The 23,174-nt window shown below is 34.6% G+C and overlaps 1 protein-coding gene across 2 annotated transcripts in view; it reads left to right on the forward strand.

Annotated features, from left to right (window-relative positions):
• Positions 1-23,174, forward strand: part of NHLRC2 (NHL repeat containing 2) — a 62,512-nt gene that overhangs the window by 16,143 nt on the left and 23,195 nt on the right. For both annotated transcript variants that reach the window (XM_508046.9, XM_063782113.1), the window contains 3 exons: positions 5,760-6,215; positions 8,799-8,920; positions 13,487-13,616. In XM_508046.9, the coding sequence (XP_508046.4) occupies positions 5,760-6,215; positions 8,799-8,920; positions 13,487-13,616 (708 nt within the window). The remainder of the gene's footprint in view (positions 1-5,759; positions 6,216-8,798; positions 8,921-13,486; positions 13,617-23,174) is intronic.

A 23,174-nucleotide genomic window follows, 5' to 3' on the forward strand; every position in this document is an offset into this window, starting at 1 on the left:
ACCTCTTTCTCAGATGCTGCTTCAATAAACTGTCTTGACATACTTTTTAATTTTTACCAATCTAATAGATAGGAAGTGGTATCTTGGTGTAATTTTAAGATGTATTTTTGAGTTGGGTTAATCTTATGTTTATATGGCTATTTATTGTATATGAAGTTTTGTCTGCCATTATATCCCCTAACTGGTTATTGTTTGAGTATATAAAGGCTATTTATTTCCATGTGTTAATTATTCTTGCTTCCTGCATCTTTTTTTTTTTTTTTTTTTTTTTGAGACAGAGTTTTGTTCTTATTGCCCAGGCTGGAGTACAGTGGCGTGATCTCGGTTCACCGCAACGTTTGCCTCTCAGGTTCAAGCAATTCTCCTGCCTCAGCCTCCTGAGTAGCTGGGATTACATGGATGTGCCACCACGCCCAGCTAATTTTGTATTTTTAGTAGAGACAGAGTTTCTCCATGTTGGACAGGCTGGTCTTGGCCTCCCGACCTCAGGTGATCAGCCAGCCTCGGCCTCCCAAAGTGTTGGGATTACAGGCGTGAGCCACTGCACCTGGCCCTGAATCTTTTATTATTTGACTTAGTTTTATAATTGAGTCTCTGGACTTTTCTTGATATACTGTTATAGCTCCATATAGAAATTTTTCAGTCTTATGCCTCTAATTGATTTCACTTGTCTAATTATGTTGGCTAATCCCCCATGCCCCACCTCAATTTATTGTTAAACAATAGTAGAGATGGTAGGCATTTTTTTCCTTATTCTTTATCGTATTGGAAGTACTTCTGTTTTTATACTACTGGAAATACTTCTATTTTATACTGTACTTCTGTTTTTATACCAGTTTCTGGTTTTATACTTAGTTAAGTTTATTTAATCAACCAACAAAGTATGAAAGATTAGTGTAAGTAATTATATGTCAATAAACCTAATGATTAAAAAGAATCTATCTCTGCTACTTCTGGGTTTGGAGGAGGATGGTGGCCACCTGATCTTGAATCTCCCCACTGTCCCTCCCCTCTGTTCCAAACAATAAAAAAGGGGAGAACAAGTAAAATCTCACTTGGCCCTGCATTTCACAATACTAGGAGACAGAGAATATCATGGCCTTGACATTAGATGTAAGTTCAGAAATAAACTAAATTCCCATAAAGGTTCTATTGCTGTAAGTCTGTGGATGCCAAGAACAAGTGTAGGGGAGACTTAAAAGACTCCATGAGAACAAGTAGAGTGGTTCAGAGTATTTAGACAACGCACAAACAGAATAGTCTCCTTACCCCCAGAAAGAGAAGCTCCAACACAAAGTATAAAATACTGAACACAGGTTTGGACATACTAGACCATATCACCAGCACTTACAAGAGCACAGGACTAGGAATCGAAGCCTCAGAGAAGCATTGCTCCTGGGAGATAATCAGCTATATAAGAAAGATGTGGTTTCCCTTGGAGATAGGCCACTGAAGGGAAAAAAGCGTATATGAGGGAAAAGGTAAGGTTCTAATGGAAACAAAAGAGAAAGAAGATATATCAACCCCTCCTTACACCAATGCTATTCATAAATGAAACTGCCCAGAAAAAGGGAACTGTCAAAAGAGGGCACTCTCAAACTAGGAACCCTATTCGCAAAATGAACAGGAATAGAAAAAAGCAGATCACACCTATATAAAAACTACTGCAAAAGAAGCTGAAAATGCAATTCAGAGTTAAAATGCTGATACAAAATTGACAAAATTGTAACACCTTGCTTCATACTGGATTAAATATCCTTAGTCAGCATTTAGGAATAATGAAAAAAAACAGCTTGAATCAGAAATTTCAAAATAAGAAATGGACAAAAAAGAAACAGGGAAATGAGTGTTAATTGAATCCAGAAAAGAGAAGACAAATTCAAAATTGTATTACAAATGAAAACTAAATTTGACCAAGGGACAATAAATTTGTATAAAAATTTATTAAGGGGCGTTAAAAGCAGGGAGGGAAACCCCAGAGAATGAAAATGAGCTAAAAAAAAAAAAAAAAAAAAAAGTTTAAAAGGTTTAGAGAAAAAAATGATTGAATTGGAAAACAGGCAGAGGAGGTCCAACATAAGACTACTTGGAGACCTTCAAGAAAATCAGAACAGCTGACTGGAACAAATATCTAAAATTAGAATCCAAGAAAACTTTCTGGAAAGAAAAGAAACCTTGAATCTACATATTGAAAGGGCCTACCAGGTACCAGGGGTGATTGACCCAGAACAGGCCAAGAAGTATCCTAGTAAAATTATTATACTTTAAACATTGAAAAACAAAGAACGTAACTTACAAAGACATGTAAGTTAGACTGGCCATGCTTTTCACAAATAATGTACAAAGCAAGGCAACAGTAGAGTGACATTTCAGGAATCTTAATGAGTGTAAACCATAAACCAAAGAGATTATATCCAACCATTTGTCCTTCAAGAATCAATCAAGGTTAAAGAAAAACAGTTTGAATGTCCCAAAACTCAGAGAATACTGTGCACATGTGCCCTTTCTGGTGAATCTACTATAGGGAGAGCTAGAGAACCATGGGTGAGTAGGGAAACTGCTAATGGATGGATGGAGATTTTATACATGTAGAGCTAACACCAAAACTAAGATGTAGAGTTTTGGTATATTAGTCATAGTTTGATCAGAGAAGCACAACTGGGTATAATAATGAGAGAACTAATAGAGAATTCATTATAGGTAGTTGACCTTATGTTATTGTGGAGCTACATGGCTAACTAGTATATGTGAGGCTGTTGCTTCTGTGTGCTCCTGCAACCTACCTAAGTTTACTAACTTTTCACAGTCTTCAAGCAGAGGTGTGTGTGCGTATGTTCCTGTGCTTTGGTTTGGAATTAAAGTTGTAATTACTGGCAAATTATATCTCCTGATGGCAGGTCAGGCAGTTGAGAAGGAAAGATGGATATAAAGTAGCAGAGAACAAGGGCAAACCAGAAGGAACGTGCAAACATGAACTAGAACTTGCAAGGATAAACTGAAACCCATGTAAGCTTTAGTTTAGATGATGAAGTGGAGCAAAACACTCATCTGGCCCAGAAATTAGAGACACGGAAGGAGGAGATCTACAACCCTTATATTCTTATTGCTTTCATTTGCCTTGCATATCTTTTTCTACCCCTTTACTTTTAGTCTTTCTGATTCACATTTTCTTAGATGTATCTTTTATGTAAAGAACTTATCCAAATCTTTTTCTTTTAATAATGAGTTAAGCCCATTGGTATTTATTCATATGACTGGTAATGTACAAGTATTATGTGTATTTGGTTATATTTGTTGTGTTTATCAACATGATGCACTTTCTTTGCTGTTTTATTTTCCTAATCTCTTCTGATATTTATAAATGTTTACATTTATCTTTTATTAATCTTTGTACTTACAACTTTAAAAAATAATTATAGCAAAATTTGTTGAAATTTTACTCTACACTAGGTACTATGCTAAATGCCTTACACAGATGATCTCTTTTAATCCATCTGACTTATAAGGCATTTACTGTTATTTTCCTTGTTTTGCAAATGAGAAAACAGATGAACAGGTTAAGTAACTTGCCCAAGGTAACAGGTGTGCAGTCCTTCCCACTCCTCCCCACCACCTTTACCCACATCCCCCAGGCAACCATTCCTCATTGCATCTTTTTTCCCAGCTGCTTTCAAGGCATGTGTTTGTGTGTGTGTGTGTGTGTGTGTGTGTGTGTGTGTGTGTGTGTGTGTGTTTAGCCTTTGGTTTTCAGCAGTTTGTTTATGATGTGTCTAGACATGGTTTTAATGTATTTTATTTTGTGTGTGTTGAGCTTGAATTCTCTAAATTTGTATATTTAATCAAATTTTGAAAGTTGGGGCGTTACTCAGTTATTTTTTTCTGCCCCAATCTTATTTATTCACTTTTTCTGGGATTCCAGTATACTTATTTAGATATTTTGAAACTGTTCCACACGTCCCTGAGGTTCTGTTTATTTTTTTTCAATCTTCTTTCTCTTTTTATGTTCTTTAGATTGGATTAATTTCTGTTGAGCTGTCTTCAGGTTCATTAACCTTTTCTTTGTCATGTCCTTTTTGCCAATGAGATCATCCAGTGAACTTGTGGTATTTTTCAGTTCTAACATTTTTAGTTATTTTTTATAATTTCCATTTCTCTGTTTATATTTCCTGTCTTTTTACTTCATTTGTGTTTTTCTTTACCTCATGGAGCATAGTTATCTAGTTGCTTGAAAGTCTTTGGTAAGTCGAACATCTGCTTTATCTTGGCATCGATATCTGTTGCTTGTTTTTTTTGCCCCCCACCTTGATAACTGACCATATTTCCTTGTTCTTTTCTTTGAATGTCAGGTAATTTTTGATTGTATCCTGGACATTGGAATGTGATGGATATGTGAACTCTGGGTTCTGTTATAGTCCTGTAGGGAACATTGGTAGCCTTATTTTAGTAGGCATCAACCCTCTTAATTCAAATTATAACTTCTGTCTTATCTTCCATCAGCTCTCGCTCCTTCTGTAAACCCAGTTATTCAGTTCTCAGCTCCCCAAGCATTTGCTACACTTTTTAAAATCTGTTCCATGTACTGTAGTTTAGGGGTTAAACAAAGACTTCTGAGTGTTCATACTCAGAAATAAGGAGCCGCCTTCCCCAGCTGTTCTCCTCAGGGTTTCTCCCACACTGTCCAGGTTATGTGGTTTCTTGGGCTAGAGTTGCAGTGGGATTTCTGTTGGAGTTTTGGCTCTCCATACAGCTCCAAAACTGGAACCCACTCTCAGGACAAAGCTAGGAAAAGGATTGGAAAAGAAAATAAAATTGGCAGCTCACTCTTCTGTCATTTGATCTTCTGTCATTTGCTTTTCTGAGATTTGGCCCTCCTGTACAATCTGTCTGGTCGGGTTTACTTTTCTCCATCTTCAAGCAGGGTGTGTCTTCAAGCATGCATGTCTGTGTTTTGATTCGGAATTGATAGTTATAATAGAAGCATGAGCTGCTGGGAAATTATACCTCCTGATTTGTGTGGTTTTATTTGTTCATCTTGCAGGTTTGAGTAGTTTTTGGTGGATGTGTTGGGAGATTTGAATGTTACTTAGCTGTTATTATCTCTACTACTTTGGTAGTCAATATTGAATTTTTTCACTGAATCCAGCCAAACACTTTTTTTTTTTTTGGTACTAATTTCTTGAAATAATGTATTGATTAGATAAGAGAAGTATGTTTTCAGCAGTTCTGTCTACAGAAAGGCTTGTTCTAAGAACCATACAATAGGAATTTTAAATAAATCAAAAGCCTTATATTATGGAAACATCTTGCTTATATTTATTCTGTTAATCTGTAATGTAAAGTTAGATTAAAAAAAAAAAAAGACAGTGATACAACAATAAATACCTCCCAAAAGCAGGCATAGTCAACTCTGAATTTCAAAGGGGCTTATTATAGGTAGAAAAAATTTCAACATTTATTAAAAAAATAAAGATAATTTTTATAGCATTATCTAAATAAAAGAAAAAAGTTTTAATCCTGCAATAGCCGTATGAATTTGATCATGTGTGTTTTTATGTAGTAATCAAGATTGTTATGAGATTTAAATTTGTTAGTTTTTTATGTGTGTTAAAATGCAGTTGAAGATCCCAGCTTAGTTCTACTTTTTGTTTTTTTTTTAATCTATGGACTTTTAATATTTGTGATCCAAAACCTAATGTGTAGATGATGATATTCAAACTTAAATATTTAATAATGTTTAACATATAATTTTTTCCTTTCAGATGGTCTTCTCATTATTGGTGTTCACTCGGCTAAGTTTCCAAATGAAAAAGTCCTGGATAACATTAAGAGTGCTGTTCTTCGATACAACATCACCCACCCTATGGTTAATGATGCAGATGCCAGCCTTTGGCAAGAACTAGAAGTTTCCTGCTGGCCAACTCTAGTCATACTTGGACCTCGTGGAAACATGTTGTTTTCTTTGATTGGAGAGGGACACAAAGATAAATTATTTTTATATACTTCAATTGCTTTAAAGTATTACAAAGACAGGGGGCAGATCAGAGATAATAAAATTGGAATAAAACTCTATAAAGATTCCTTGCCACCTTCACCATTGCTATTTCCTGGCAAAGTAACAGTAGACCAAGTTACTAATAGATTGGTAATAGCAGACACTGGACATCATAGAATTTTGGTCGTTTGGAAGAATGGACAAATTCAATATAGCATTGGAGGTAAAACTTGCTTCTGATTATGATATATAATGTGTTTTACAGTAAAAAAAAAGTTCAAGGTAAATATAAAATTTGAAATGTCTAAATGAAAACTAATTATAGAAAAGTGATATACATTGACTTAATTTCCTAATAAAAATTTTTTGTTAATTAATATGATGTCTGAATTAACCTCTTCTCACTCCCTCATAAAACAAACAAAAACACTGAAAAAGCTCCAGGTCAAAAAGAGGAAATAATTCAGCTTTTAGGTATATTTGTATATTCTATCTTTTTTTTTTTTTTTAAACTGCTGTACTTACTGTTTCTTATGAAAACATACGTTTTGGATTTCAGATGTTTTAAGTAGAAGTATTATGTTTCACTTTCCAACAAAATATAGCCGTATCTTTTTAAAGATCATGTCAGTGCCCCATGAACTTGAGATGTAGTTTATAAAATAAATAAGCTAGAATTTCTGCATAGTTTTACTTTTCTCTCCTTTCTTCCATAAGAACTTGAACATGTTTCTGGATCTATTTCCAGAATAGAAATAGGTGTAGCAGAGTATGAGTATCATGCAAGTATAGATCATTTTGTTCTATATCTCCCTGGTCTTAGATCTAAAACTACCTCTTGGTTACATCTACATAATAAACTCTACTGAGTACATTCTTATTAATCTTTCTTATCTAAACTGAGCTGACATCTGACAGCATGTTAGTCAAAGACAAAAGTAATTCATTTCTTTGCAATCCTGCTTTAGTAATATATGCAGCATTAGTACATAAAGTAGAAATGTCTGAGTTCCTAATATAAAAAAGCTAGTTGTGGTCCTATGCCCTGATGTTATTCTTAATATACCAAGATACAGTATGTATTGTGTTTTGTGGTGTTTGTTTTGGCTACTTGGTATTTTGATTTATGACAGGCAGTTATGAGAATTGAATTGTTACTCAAAAAGTGTCTTTTGTAGCACTTTGAATTTAAGTGGTTTTAAAAGTTAATAGATTCTGTGATTTTCAGAATAGTGTAAGTGAATATTCTTTGTTAAAAGAGAAACCAGCAGCAAGCTACACTACCCAAACATAGTTCTAGAAATACTGTTATCTTTTGATACAGTTATTCTTTAATTTTTAAAAAAGAATTCTTTGGTCAGATACACTCAGGAAACACTTTTAATGTTATCAGATTTTTATTGGTGATGGTATCATAATATTTCCCAAATTTTTTACTCTCCTAATTTTCCTTATGGGGGGGTATAGTACACAATATTTTCCAATCTCATGTAACCACAGAACTCTCCCTTTTTTTTCAGGGAACTCTTATCAATATCAACACAATAATAGTATTATTAACAATTGTAGGTACAGTAGACACTATATGTCTGGCATTATTCAAAACATTTTACTTGTATGAACTCATTTTTGCCTGCACAATGCTATGAGTTAGGTAATTAGTTCCATTTTACAGAAGTAAAACTGAGACACAAAGAACTTTCCCAAATCACCAGCTAGAAAGAGACAGACTTGGGATTTAGACAAGGTCTATTGGGCTCTTGAGTTCGTTTTCTTTTTTTTTAAGATGGAGTCTCACTCTGTTGCCCAGGCTGGAGTGCAGTGGCATGATCTCAGCTCACTGCAGCCTCCACCTCCTGGGTTCAAGCATTTCTCCTGCCTCAGCCTTCCAAGTAGCTGGGATTACAGGTGCCTGCCACCATGCCTGGCTAATTTTTTGTATTTTTAATAGAGATGGGGTTTCATTGTTTTGGCTAGGCTGGTCTTGAACCCTTGACCTCAAGTGCTCTGCCTGCCTCGGCCTCCCAAAGTGCTGAGATTACAGACGTGAGCCACTGTGCCAGGCCTTGGGTTTGTTTTCTAGCCACTCTGTTACACTACCTTTTTATGGTTGCCTAGGACAATGGAGTTCCACAAAGCAGTTTGAACTGCTGATTTAGAGGCCTTGAATGGCTTGTCTGCTGGCCATGGAAATAATAGTTACATTTTATTGTGTTATATTCTCCACCCTTGAAACTCTACATGAATTGTAAAAACTGAGAAGTGGACTAGAATCACTCTCTCTTACAGTGTGTATGATATATCGTAGGACTTTCTGACAAAGTGAAATAGTAGATAAGAAGGATTCTTAATCTGGGGTCCTTGGACTCCTGAGAGTCTTCAGTGGTCCTCAGGATCTGGGATTGTTTACAACAATTTGGCCATGTGTATTTTTCTAGGGAAAGGGCTCATAATTTTCATTGTATTATCCAAGGAGCATATCTTTCAAAATTGTTAAAAATTGTTCATCTGTTGAACAATTGGAGTTATTTTTAAATCTTTGTAGTCTAGGTAATGGATAATTAGAATGCTTTTAAAATTATTTTCTTCGCTATATGCTACTATGCTTAAGTGCACTAGTAATTATACTATGAGCCCTGTCATTAGCAAAACTCACTCTTAAGAAAAATGTTCCTTGGGGAACATTTTAGTTTTTAGATGGACATACCATGTTTTTATATTAAAATCCCAGCATTAAATACAAGTTTGTTTTGTTTTGTTTTACCTTGAGATCACTTCTTAAGTGGCAAATTTTATCTTATTTTAGGACCCAACCCTGGAAGAAAAGATGGAATATTTTCAGAATCAACTTTTAATTCTCCACAGGGTGTAGCCATAATGAATAATATCATATATGTGGCAGACACTGAAAACCACCTTATAAGAAAGGTAATTTTCATTTTAAATTTGTTTTAATACTTACAATCAGAAAAAGGAAATGTATTTGCTACATTAAATATTTGAAGTTAAAGCGTGATGCTTATGTATGTCAGTGTCCTTGTTCTGCTTTTCTTGAGGTACGTACTTTAGTTTTATTCTCAAGTATCCTGTTTCTATTTGTGTCAGTATGTATTTGTCACAAAAGAAAACCCCATTCAGTTCTTTTTTTAACCCTTGTTTCAAAGCTGTGTCCCTAATCACTCAAAAGCTCCTCATTTTGAAGTGTCTTCCTAACCACTAGTTTACAATGATCCTTTGTCCTTTTTCAGTTGAATTTTCTCAAACTAGAAAAAAAATCCTGCCACTCCTGCTTCTCTTCAACTCTTATGCTTTGGCTGGAAATACTGATTGGCCAATTCGTCTTAAAACTTGTTTGATTTTATTATGTGTTCTTATTTCTAAAAAGTCAGCTAATACATAAAGGTAAAAAAAAGTCCCCTGACCATCAATTCCAGTTTCCCAGAGGTAACCATCCACTGTTAAAGTGTGTGTCTTTTTGGAAATTTTCTACTCTTATAAAAATAAATTGATATTAAAAAGCCTTTTGTAGAGAATTTTTTAAACAAATGTAATGATGCTATGCATACATAATGTTTTGCAGGTTTTTCTAACTTTTTGTTTTTGCATGCTAGTCACCTGAATGATATGACTGTATCACATTCCATTGTAGATGTACTCAGTTATTTCAAACATTTCCTCCTGATGGTTGTTTTGGCTAAACCATTGGTCTTTAAGTTGCCATGTGTTTGGAAAATAAGTAACCAAGTTCATCATACTCATCCTGTCTAAATACATTGTTTCAGATACTGCCTTGTTTTTCTCACTGTTTCTTTCAGTATTGACATTTATCCTCATTTATTTGACAATATTTTCACTTATATACACATAGTAGAAAAAATACATATAATATATAATAATATCCACTGTACTGTAAGTCTTCCTGAGGGCTAGAAATATGTTTTGTCTACTACTGAATCCTAGCACCTAGAAAAGACCTGGCCTATGGTAGGTGTTCAACAGGTATTTGTTGGATGAATTTATGAGCAAATAATACTGTTTCAGGAAGCACTTTTGAAAGTGTGTGTTCCTCAATATAAAAGTGTTACATGAAAAACAGATTTTGTGGGTTAATACATTAAAGCAGATGTGTTTTTTAAAGTCTTGCAGACTTTCTTCCAGACTTAAATATGCTAATATATTGTTGAGTGCATTAATGGGGGGATATCTGTGCAGCATTTCTAAACTTATTTGACCAGAGAGCCCTTTATAGGCAGAGCTGCTTATACGACTGTTTCCATGGTGTATATTTTAGGGAAAAGTGGTTTTTTAAATTACTAAATTCTTAATGATTAATATTTCTTTATCATTATCTTTTTGGGGTTGTATGTCTCTATAATTCATCAGAGGGGCTAGACCTCTAATGGTGTATTGAATTAGTAAAATAGCCAGCCTGCAACATTCAGGGAGTACTTGTCCTTCTTTTTTAATTGTATGTCATTTCTCTTGCTTTACAACTTAATGGGTTTTGGAGTATTGACCATGTGCTCCATTTCAAATATTTATGCATTTAAGTAGCATAATCACAACAAATTTAGGTTACCTGAAATTGTTTTATATTCTGTGACTTAATATGGTGTCTGCAGAAATGGAAAGTGGAATTTTTTCCTTTTAAAAATACAAGAAAATTTATTGTGTTTTATTTTTGTTTAAGACCTCATTTGCAGAGGATTGAATTGATTATATTCTCATTCATGGCTCACAAACATTGTTTCATGCAGACCCTTCTCATTTAGAATAATTTATTTAAATTATAAATTCTCCTACTTCCCCATACCCCCAACTCTCACTCCCCTTACATTAGCATACCTATAAGCAGCCATCGTGATACGTTTAATGCATGTTTTTATTTGTATGTGATCTTGTAAAACAGTGTTTTGTGTATATTTTTAATTACTTTATTGTGCTATATTTTATGTATCATAAAGTTAACCCATTGCAAATCTATAATTCATTAGTTTTTAGTAAATTTAACAGGTTTTGCAACTGTAACCATACGTTGTTTTTAAAACATTTCATCCCCCAAGTAAGAACCCACATGACCACTTACAGATAGTCCCTGTCCCCTCCCATCCCTAGGCAACTGTTAATTTACTTTGTCTCTATAAATTTGCCTTTTCCAAACATTTTATTAAATAGAATTTTATACATTTTCTTGTATTTGGCTTCTTTCATTTCACATAATGAAAAGTTCATGTGTGAAGTAGCATTTCAGTAGTTCATTCCTTTGTATTGCTGGATAGTATTCTGTTGTGTGAATATATGACATTTTATCTACCAATTCACCATTGGTATTTAGATTGTGTTTTGGCTATTTTGTATATTTTGTTATTTTGGGCTGTTATGAATAATCTTGCTGTGAGCATTGATACACAGGTTTTACATGGACATACATTTTTATTTGTCATGGGTAGATACCTAGAACTGGTTTTGTAGAGTTATATGTTTTATGTTTAATTTTTTGAGAGCTGCTGAATTATTTTCCATAGCAATTGCACCATCTTACCTTCCCACTCGAAATATATGTGGGTTCCAATTTTCTACATGTTCACCGTCACTTGTTATTTTTCATTTTTTAAAAATTCTAGCCATCCTACTGGATATGAAGTGGCATCTCATTGTGGTTTTGATATGCATTTCCCTTATGACTAATGATGTCAAGCACCTTTTCCTGTGCTTATGGGCCATTTTTATATCTTTGAGAAGTGTCAATATTCTTTGCCAAATTTTTAATTGGGTTGTCTTTTCTATAATAGAGTTGTAAGAATCCTTTGTATATTCTAGGTACAAGTTCTTTATCAGATATATGATTTACAAATGATTTTTCACATTTTTCTGCTTGCCTTTATACTTAGTTAATCATGTTCTTTGATACATTGAAGTTTTAAATTTTGATGATGACTGATTTGTCCATTTTTTCCTTTTGTTGCTTATGTTTTTGTTGTTGTAAGAATCCATTGCTAAATCCAAGGTCACAATTATTTACCCCTGTGTTTTATTCTAAAAGTCTTTTAGTTATGGCTCTTATAATTAGGTCTTTGATCCATTTTGAGTCGATTTTTGTATATGGTGTGAAGTAGGGGTTCAACTTCATTCTTTTACATGTGGATATACAGTTACCCCAGAAACATTTGTCCAAAAGACTGTTCTTTCTCCCTTGAATAGCTGTAGCAGCCTTGTTAAAAATTAGTTGATCATAGATGTATGGACAGGTCTATTCCATTGATCTCTCTGTCTGTCTTTATGCCAGTACCTTACTGTTTTGATTGCTGTAGCTTTTAATAATGTTTGAAATTGGGAAGTATAAGTCCTCCCACTTTCTTCTTTTTCAAGATTATTTTGGCTATCCTAGTTCCCTTGCAATTTGATAAGAATTTTAGGACCAGCTTGTCCATTTCTGCCAAAATCTTTTGATTGTTTCTTATGTAAACATATTGTCTCCAAAAACAAATTCCCTTTTGATTTTTAAACTTCCTGTTTCCTTTTATTATATTGCTGGCTAGTACCTCTCTTGCTTTTAAGCATTAGCAATGATGGTGGGTATCTTGTCATGCTTATAATCTTAAAGGGAATACATGTATATTTTCTCCAGAAGTTTAATATTTGCTGTAGCTTTGAGGAATAAGATATCTATGAAGTAAGGAAAATTTCTGTCTATTGATAGCTGGATAAAATGTGCAATAAAGCAATTAAGTGAAATATTGAATATCATCTAAGTGGTAGGTATATGGATGTTTGTTACAAAAATCTTTTAACTTTCCTGTGTGTTTGAAAATTTTCCCAATACATTGTTGGGGAGAGGGTCTCAGGAGATGAAAGCAGAACATATTTTCCCAGTAGAATACATTAGTGTTTCAGTTTATAAAGTAAAGTCCGTAAAGTGTCATGGAACTGCCTGGGTTCAGGTCCCAGATTCTTGACTTACTAACTGTGGGACATTGAAAAAGTTACTTAACGATCAGTGTTTTAGTTTTCTCTAAAATATTAAAATCGTCACACAGTTATGAGCATGGCTGGATGGCTGGTTGGCTTGCTCACTATTGGATCAGTGCTTGGCACATGTAAGTTTTAATGTGTGTCAATTACTAGCTGAGCACAACTGAAATATGTGCATTTAATTTTTAGAAACATGTATTTTGCTACATTGTGTTTTAAAATTTCATTTTAAAATTTTTGTTTAGTTAAGATGAGGTCAATGCCAGATCTGCTGGAGGCATGATGGGAGATGGGGATAAGAGGGGAAAAGTAGAGGAATGGACAAGTGGGATATGAAAGGGACTGATTATGTGCATTTGAATAAGAAGTTCATTCTATAATTGATTGGCCTTTTTTCAAAATAAAACTTTGTACTGCACATACACTCTAAATGTTCTATTGACTATTGAAAATCTTTACACAGCAAAAGACAAAAGCAAAAGTAACATTCATTGCATAAAACCATCCTTTGAATTTCTGTAGATTGACCTAGAAGCTGAGAAGGTGAGCACTGTAGCTGGTATTGGAATTCAAGGTACAGATAAAGAAGGTGGAGCAAAAGGAGAACAACAACCCATTAGTTCCCCTTGGGATGTAGTTTTTGGAACATCAGGTATGTGAACTTTTGATATTAAATGTAAAGGTAAATTTTACTTCATGTAAGATTTAAAAATATTCTTGAGGTGGTCATTTGGATTCCATTACTAGTTATTTTATTTTATACTTTTATACCTATGCCTCGGAGTTTGTTAATTGTGTAAAAACAAAGCTAGCAGTAATATAGATATATATATACTAGAGTATGTATTATATATATTACATATTTTATCTATAAGATAGACTATGTGTTACTCTAAAGAATTATATATTAGATGCACCCTTCAATTAATGTAGTTCTGAATTTCTTATACTGAAAGGATTATAGTATCAGAACTTCAAAAGGTTATTCATGAACAGTAATCAGTAATAATAAAAATAAATTTATTCATAAATAAGGAACTTATAGTGTCATTATATACTCTAGTTTGAAAAAGAAATCAAAGAGGCAGCTGCTTTTGCTTTAGATTTAAAAAATTTATATTAAAGTATGATAACTTCTTTAAACTTTTACCCTACTGAATTGTGTAGACATTGATAATGAATGAAACTTAATGTTATCTTTATTATCTATATTAATTGACTAAAAGAAGTCCAGGAGTACTCTTATTAGTATTTTTATTTTTTATTGGCTCTCAGTGATACTGAGATGGTCGTCTACATGTCTAAAATTGGATTGATGAGTAAACAAAGTTAGAATATGTCGAAAATGGAATTTTGGACTAAATGGTTGGTGTTGTCTTCATATATTTAAAGAGTATATAAGTACCAGCTTAGTTGAAAAGCTTTACATTTGAGGTAATTTTCTTTTATGATGCCAATTTAATTATGATTCAAACACCCTACTTTTTGGTTGTTATTAACTTTTATGAAGCACTTAATATTCATAAAATAAATGAGTGAACTTCTAGTACTACCTGCACTTAACACTTAAGTATTTTGTGTAGGTTATTTTTGAGAATTCTACTTATGGAATTGTATGTTGTAAACATAATTTGTTTCATAGCTCACCGAGGGGGATAGTATAGTAGGAGCAGTGCATCCGACTAAAGGGATACTTCATATGTAGAGAATTTTGAAATATTAATACAGTGAACTAAAACTCAGTCTCCATTTTATTACCATGCATTAGCAATTCTAAATAATTTCAAGGCTAAATCTTCACCAGTACTTTTCACTTTTACCTCCCTGCCTTATTTGCTCTACTTTTGATTATTTTTGCTAAATCGTATTTTAGTATGATGTTATTTATTACATGAGTTGTTCTATAGTGCAAGTAAACAAACTACAGCTACATCTAGCAGCATGGACAAATATAGCAAGGGATATTTTGAGTGATAAAAGAAAGTTACAGAATATGTACAATATAATTTCTTTGTATGTAGAAATCTACAATATGATTTCTTTTATAGCAAGTACAATAGCATTTAATACAAGCATTGGGAGATCCATTCAGACATAATAAAGTTAAAAAGTAAGAAGAATGATAAATGTGCATTTTTATACTAGTGGTTCCTTATGGGAAGAGGAGCAATTAGGTAAGAAAAAGAAATAAAAGGCATCCATATGGGAAAAGAAAGTGAAATTGTCTCTATTTGCTGATGACATGATTTTATATGTAGAAAATCCTTATGACTCTACCAAAAGACTATTAGAGCTGATAAATTTTGTAAAGTTGAAGATTACAAAATCAACATACAAAAATTAATAGTGTTTCTATATACTAACAGTGAACTATCCAAAAAGGAAATTATGGAAACAATTTCATTGACAGCAGCATTTAACAAAGTAAATATTTAAGAGTAAATTTAACCAAGGAGGTGGAAAGATCTGTACACAGAAAACTATAAAACATTGATGAAATAATTTGAAGAAGACAAATAAATGGAGAGATATTCCATGTTCATGGATGGGAAGAATTAATATTGTTAAAATGTTCATACTACCCAAACCATTATACAGATTCAGTGTAATTTCTATCAAAACTGTGTTGTGATTTTTCTTAGAAATAGAAAAAAACTATCTTAAAATGTGTATGGAACTAGAAAAGATCCTGAATAGCCAAAACAGTCTTGAGCAGAAAGAACAAAGCTGGAAGCATCTCACACTTCCTGATTTCAAGCTATGAAGCTATTGTAATCAAAATGGCATGGTACTGTTATAAAAACACACGTATCAACCAATATAACAGGATAGAAAACCCAGAAATAAACCCAAGTATTTACAGTCAAATGATTTTCAACAAAAGTGCCAAGAACACACAATGAGGAAAGGACAATTCGTTCCATAAATGGTGTTGGGAAAACTGGATATCCACATGCAGATGAATGAAACTGGACCATATCATATACAAAAACCAACTCAAAATAGATTAAAGACTCACAAGGCCTGAAACGGTAAAGCTACAAGAAGAAAACAGGAAAAGCATTGATCTGGGCAATGAATGATTTCTTGGATAGGACTCCAAAAACACAGGCAACAAAAGCAAAAATAGACCAGTGGGATTGCATCAAACTAAAAAGCTCTATACAGCAAAGAAAACAGTTAACAGAATGAAGAGACAACCTATGGGTTGGGAGAAAATATCTGCAAACCATATAACCAATAAGGGGCTAATATCCAAAATATGTAAGGAACTCAACTCAATATCAAGAAAACAACCTGACTAAAATATAGGGAAAGGGTATCACAAACATTTCTCAAAAGAGATATGAATGGTAAGCAGATATATGAGAAAATATTCATCATCTCTAATCATCAAGGAAATGAGAATTAAAGCAATGATGTGATATTACCTCACACCTGTTAGAATGACTTTATCAAAAAGACAAATGATAAATGTTGATGAGGATGCGGAAAAAAGAGAACCTTTGTACACTGTTGGGATTGTAAATTAATACAGACATTTTGGAAAATAGTATGGAGGTGGCTGAAAAAACTAAAAATAGAATATTTATATGATCCAGCAGTCTGACTTAACAAAGGCATTTAAATTGCTGTGTCATAGAGATATTTGCACTCCCATATTTATTTCAGCAGTATTCACAATTGCTAAGATATGGAGGCAACCCAAGTGTCCATCAGTGGATGAATGGTTAAAGAAAATGTATATCTAAGGCTGGGCATGGTGGCTCATGCCTGTAATCCCAGCACTTTGGGAGGCTGAGGCGGCCAGATCACCTGAGGTCAGGAGTTCAAGACCTGCCTGGCCAACGTGGTGAAGCCCCGTCTATACAAGAATACAAAAATTAGCTGGGCGTGTTAGTAGATGCCTGTAAAAATCCTAGCTACTTGGGAGGCTGAGGTGGGAGAATCACTTGAACCCGGGAGGCGGAGGTTGCAGTGAGCCAAGATCATGCCACTGCACTGCAGCCTGGGCAACAGAGCAAGACTCTGTCTCTAAAAAAACAAAAAGAAAGTGTATATCTATACACTGGAATAGTATACAGCTTTAAATACTGTCATTCATGACAACATGGATGGAAGCAGAGGACATTATGCTAAGTGAAATAAGCCAAACACAGACAGACAGATACTGTATGATCTTACTTCTGGAATCTAAAAATGTCAATCTTAGGCCGGGCATGATGGCTCATGCCTATAATCCCAGCACTTTGGGAGGCTAAGGTGAGAGGATTTCTTAAGGCCAGGAGTTTGAGACCAGTCTGGTCAACATAGCAAGACACTATTTCTACAAAAGAAATTTTAAAATAAAAAGTAAATTTAAAAAAATTGTAAGAAAATCTCAGAAAAAGAACGTAGGAAGGTGGTTGCTAGAGGCTAGGAATAAGGGAAGGTATGGGGAAAGGGAAGAGGTTGATCAAAGGGTACAAAGTTTCAGTTGGAGGAATAAGTTTTAGAGATAATTGTGCACTGCATGGTGACTGACTTGTAGTTATTAATGTGTATTTCACAGCTGCTAAAAGAATAGATATTTAACATTCGCACCACACAGAAAAAAATGTTGGTAAGTTCATAGATATATTATTTAGCTTGATTGAATCTTTCTACAGTGTACACATAGATCAAAACATGACATTGTACCCCACGAATGTACACAATTATTATTGGTCAATTAAAAATTTGAAAAAAGAGATGTAGGAAAGGGACTAGAAATATCTCATTATTTTAAATCTACATGTAGTATGTAAATGCATGTGTTTATGTATTTCAAATGGTATCTGAATATTTAACCTAACTATGCCGTATAGTTATAAAAATAATTAATATAAAGTGACTTTTACAAAATTACATTTTATCTGTGTTCATTTTTTAATTGTCATTCTTAATGTGGTCAGAACATCATGCACCAAAAATAATTACTACAGTAAGTTCATTTTTTCAGCAGATACATTGTAATGTTTCTAAAATGTGTATCAGGTCTGTGTTAACTCCATTTGTACCAGACAACAACCTGAAAGACGTTTAGCATAAAGGTTGAAACTCCTATCAGTATCTTTTTTTTTTTTTTTTTTTTGAGACTGAGGCTCGCCATATCACCTAGGCTGGAGTGCAGTGGCGTGATCTCGGCTCACTGCAACCTCTGCCTGTCGGGTTCAAGCAATTCTCCTGCCTCAGCCTCCCAAGTAGCTGAGATTACAGGTGTGCACCACCATGCCTGGCTAATTTTTGTATTTTTAGTAGAGATGGGGTTTCACCATGTTGGCCAGGCTGTTCTCTAACTCCTGACCTCTAGTGATCTGCCCGCCTTGGCCTCCCAAAGTGCTGGGATTACAGCCAAAACCCCTATCAGTATCTAAGTACTTTAAGACTTTACCTGATTTTGAGTCATTTATAGAAAGGATAACGTGCCAGAATCCCATTAACCTTTCTTGGCCCTTTAATCAACATTTTCCCTAGATAGAAGTTTAGCCATTCTTCTACAACCTTTAATGGTTGAAATCCAACTATTTAGTATGCTAGTCTGATAATCTACAGTGTTCGTATTTATGTGCTTCAATAAATGCTTCTCTGACTCGCATTATTAATATGATATAAAATACCATGAAAATATTTTTGCTTTAAAAAAATCAGATGACACGGAGTTTCGAAGGAATAAATTTGATGCAGTGTGACTAGTACATTTTTATTTTGTTAAAATAAGTTATATCTTTATGTCTAAAATTTGAGAGAAGATTCTTATACTGCCTTATCACATAGACTTGGTGTTGATTTTTTTTAGGTTAATTAGGTATAATTTGTATACAGTAAAATTTACCCTTATTAGGTATATAATTCTATGAAATTTGACAAAGATGTGCAGTCTTGTAACTTTTACCACAGTCGAGATACAGAATATTTTCATCCCAAAAAGTTATTTCATAGCCTGTTGTTGAGTCTCCCCCCACCATCACCACACTCACTGCAGCAGCTGGCAGCAGTGATCTCTTTCCTGTTCTCTGTCATCTTTCATGTCTGGCTTCTTCCATTTAGTATAATGTTTTTGAGATTCATCCCTGTGGTTCCATGTATCAGTAATTTGTTCTCTTTTATCACCGAGTAGTAGTTCGTTGTATGGCTCTACCACAGTTTGTTTATTCATTCACCAGTTAATAGACATTTGAAGGTATTTCTAGTTTTCAGTGGCTATAGAAAACCTCCATAAACGTTTGTGCACAGTTTTTGTTTTGTGGTAATATGCATTCACTTCTCTTGGGCAAATGCCTAAGAATGAGATTACTGGGTCATATGGTAAGTGAATGTGTACAAGAAACTGCCAGACTGTTTTCCACAGTGGCTGTTTTCTTAAAGTCCCAAATGTCTGTTGGGAGTCATTGCTTCTGCCTGAAGAACTTCTTATGACACAGGTCTGCTGGCAGTGATTTTTCTTGCCTTTATTCTGGTCTGAAAAAGTATCTAGCTTTCATTTTTGAAAGTTATTTTTATTGCGTATGTGAATCTGGATTAACATTTTTTTCTTTTACTATTTTAAAGATATTACTCCATTGTCTTTTGACTTACATAGTTTTCCACAAGACATCTGTTTTAATATTATCTCTTGTTCTTTATATGTAAAGTGTATTTTTTTCTCTGGTTGCTTTCAAGATTTTATCTTTGGTTTTCAGCAGTTTGATATATCTAAGAATTATCCTGCTTGGAGTTCTTGAATCTGTGGTTTGATGTTCATCATTTTCAAGAAATTCTCACTCATTATCTCTTCAGATATTTTTTTCTGCCCCTTTCTGTCTTTCTCTTTCTGGGACTTCAGTTACTCATGTTAGATTTCTTCTTAATATTATATTCAATAACTCTTGCATATTGTGTTCTTTTTATTCATTCTTCTTTTTTTTTCTTTTTGTACTAGTAATTTCTACCAATTTATCTTCAGTCATTAATTCTTTCTTCAGCTGTGTCTAGTCAACTGATGAGCCTGTTGTATTAGTCCATTCTCATACTGCTATAAAGATACTACCTGAGACTAGGTAGTTTATAAAGAAAGGAGGTTTAATTAACTCACAGTTCCACATGGCTGGGGAGGCCTCAGGAAACTTGAAATCACAGCAGAAGGTGAGGAGGAAACAAGGCACATCTTACTTAGCAGGCAGCCAAGAGAGAGTACCAAGGGGGAAGTGCCAGACAGTTACTAAGCAACCAGATCTCGTAAGAACTCATTCACTATCATGAGAACAGCAAGAGGGAAACTACCCCCATGATCCAATCACTTTCCACCAGGTCCCTCCCTCGACTTGTGGGGATTACAATTCAGATTACAATTCGAGATGAGATTTGGGTGGGAACACGGCCAAACCATATCATTTGTAGAAGGAATTTTTCATCTCTAATATTATGCCTTTTTAATATAGCATTTGCATTTCTTACAGATTCATCTCTGCTGAAATTCCTTATCTATTTAGGTGTGTTGACCACCTTTTTCTCTAGGTTCTTTAACATACTATGCATAGTTATTTCAAAGTCTGTATTAGATAGTTCCAAATCTGGGGACTGTCCTCGAGTCTATTTCTGATCATTCCTTTGTTACTCGGAAGTGGGTAATGTTTTTGCTTTTATGTGTGTCTTCTCATTATTTATTATATGTCAGTCATCTTGTATAAAACAATAGAGGCTGAGATAAATAGTACTTATGTTATAATTATGAAAGATTGAGTCAATTTGGTCAGGAGCTGAGCTGGGCCTTGGTTTTATTATTGCTATGTCAATGCACCACATGTTTTAAATTCCTCTAGCTGGGCAGTTGTTGCCTTCTGATTTTGCCTCAGTACATGGGCCTAGATTAGCTGGAGGGTTTTCTTAGTGTTAGTGCTCTACCCTCAGCTTTCAGTCGTCCCTGTACAATGAAGCCACATGGTGGTTCCCTCTCTCCACTCTTGCAGCCGTCCCAGGGATAGACTGCTACTCGTTGTTATTCTGCCCCAGGCTTGTGTTGTGGATGGGGGTGTTCTCTGTTGTTCAGCCTCAGCCTTGGGAAGGCCCTGAGTGCCTAGGCCTTGAGGAAAGGATGTGGGGAGCTTTTTCATTGTTGCTGTTCCTCTCTCTGGCAGCCAGACTCTGTCTTGTGTCTGTGATTGGTTTGGGGAGCCTCCTGTTTCTCCCCTAGCAGAATGAGAACTCTGCTTGGTGTCAGTAGAGCATTTTTTCATCTACCTTTTCCACAGCTGTAAATGGTATTTTCCTGTGCTCTGTGGAAAGTGACAGGCTTTGCTGCCCTTCCCTAGTGGCTTAAGACTTTGATTCATAAGAGGTTTAGAGACTTTGTAGAAACAAATCTGTGTAGAAGCACTGATGGAGAATTTCACGGATGCTGTTAGGAGGGTTCTAGTCATAGGTACTTAAAATGACAGAATTTTTTTAAAACTGGATTTCAGGTAATTTTCATGTTGATATTTCTTTTGTTGATTTTATTTCTGTTTTCTAAAAATATGTCTAATCTCTACTGATAATTATGAGTGAGTTTTGCCTTTAAAAATATTTTCAGAACCTTTTCAGCCTCTGTCATTGTTGTTTTAAAAAATTTTTAATTTGTGATTGTTGAAAGTCAGTAATATTAAGTGCACTCTTTTTTGTAATTTTACCTTCTATTTGAGATTGGGAGGTATGTGTGCAGGTTTGTTATGTAGGTATAAGTATACTCTTAATTTAAAATGGAAATGTTCATGATTACCACATTCTTTTTAGAGGGAACAAATCTAATACCCATACTCAGTGATGGAACTGTGTGCTTTGGAGGCCACACTCCAGGATGAACAGTTGTAAATTGTTAATATGACTCTTGTTACTTTGATAGACATTATAAATGCCAGCCCTCTTTTTTTTTTAACTTTCATTTTGTTTACAAAAACAAACTCTTCAGTGCTCAGGGTAAAAATTTCTGGAGAAGTGGTCTAGCACGGTGGCTGTGAGCAAGGACTCTGGAGCCAGACCAGCTAGGTTTGCAGCTCCACATCTTAGTAGTTGTGTGACTTTGGACAAGTTTCATAGCCTCTTTATACCTCAACTTCCCCATCTAAATTGATGATACAAATAGTGCCTACCTGAAAGGCTTACCATGAGGATAAGAATTAATATATGTAAAGCACTTAGAACAGTGTCTGGTGCATAGAAAGCATAATATAATATATGTGTTTGCTATTATCACTGTTTTCTATAAGATACGAATTTTGTCATAAAGTGTCATGAACAGATGCTGATGATCTGAACCAAACCAAAAATGGGAAGGCAAGGGACTAGAAAATAACTTTAAAGACATTATCCAACCATAGACCATTCCCAGGGGTACAGGGAGAGAAAGGCAGAGGGGTAAACCTCACTATGCATCCCGGATTAGGAGGCTGTGGGTAAATTTAATCAGATCCCTGTTTCTGATCACAGACAGAAATGCACTTGAGTACTTGTTACCAGAGCTAAGTCTGCATGGGTCAGAGGCAGAAGGAGGGTGAAAAACGGGCAAGCAGAGAACTAAACCAAATAGTTCCTTCATTCTCATCACAACACTCATAATCTAGAGTCAGATTCACTAATGAAGTCGTTTTCCAAGTTTAGCTGGGTGAATTTCAGCAAATTATTTAGCCTCTTTGAAGCTGGCTTTTTATAAAATGAAGATGATGATAATAAGACTTGTTAAGGTTGTTAAATTGAAGGAAATAATCCATGTAAAATTATTAGCTCGGTGCCATCAACACAGAAAGTGACCTGGGTGATGATTATCATTATCCTCATAAGTTGGTATGTAGAATTCCAAACACCTGAACCCTGACCTGACACTGCTGCTGCTTCTCTCCTTTTTCTCTTTCCTCGGGCATCTGAAGGAAATAAGTACACAGAGACCAAAACTAAACCAATGCCCATACTTTATCTATCACTGGGAAGCTTTTGCCTTATTATAGTAAGCCCCAGCTGAGCTAGACCGACCTGTTTGGAGAACTAGATAACAAAGTTAAATTTGATCTTTCACTCAGCTATGCACCAACATAGCTCTCCTTTGCCAAGACAGAGGCTCTAAAAGCAAGCTAAGAAAAGCAAATGTTTTTGTTCCTAAAGCCTTAGAGCTAAATTTGCCCAACTCACCCTTATGAGATTTTCTTAGAGTGGGACATTGATGTGAAAGAGAAAGAAAAAT

Source organism: Pan troglodytes, chromosome 8 (genome assembly GCF_028858775.2).
Source record: "Pan troglodytes isolate AG18354 chromosome 8, NHGRI_mPanTro3-v2.0_pri, whole genome shotgun sequence".
Classification (NCBI taxonomy): domain Eukaryota; kingdom Metazoa; phylum Chordata; class Mammalia; order Primates; family Hominidae; genus Pan; species Pan troglodytes.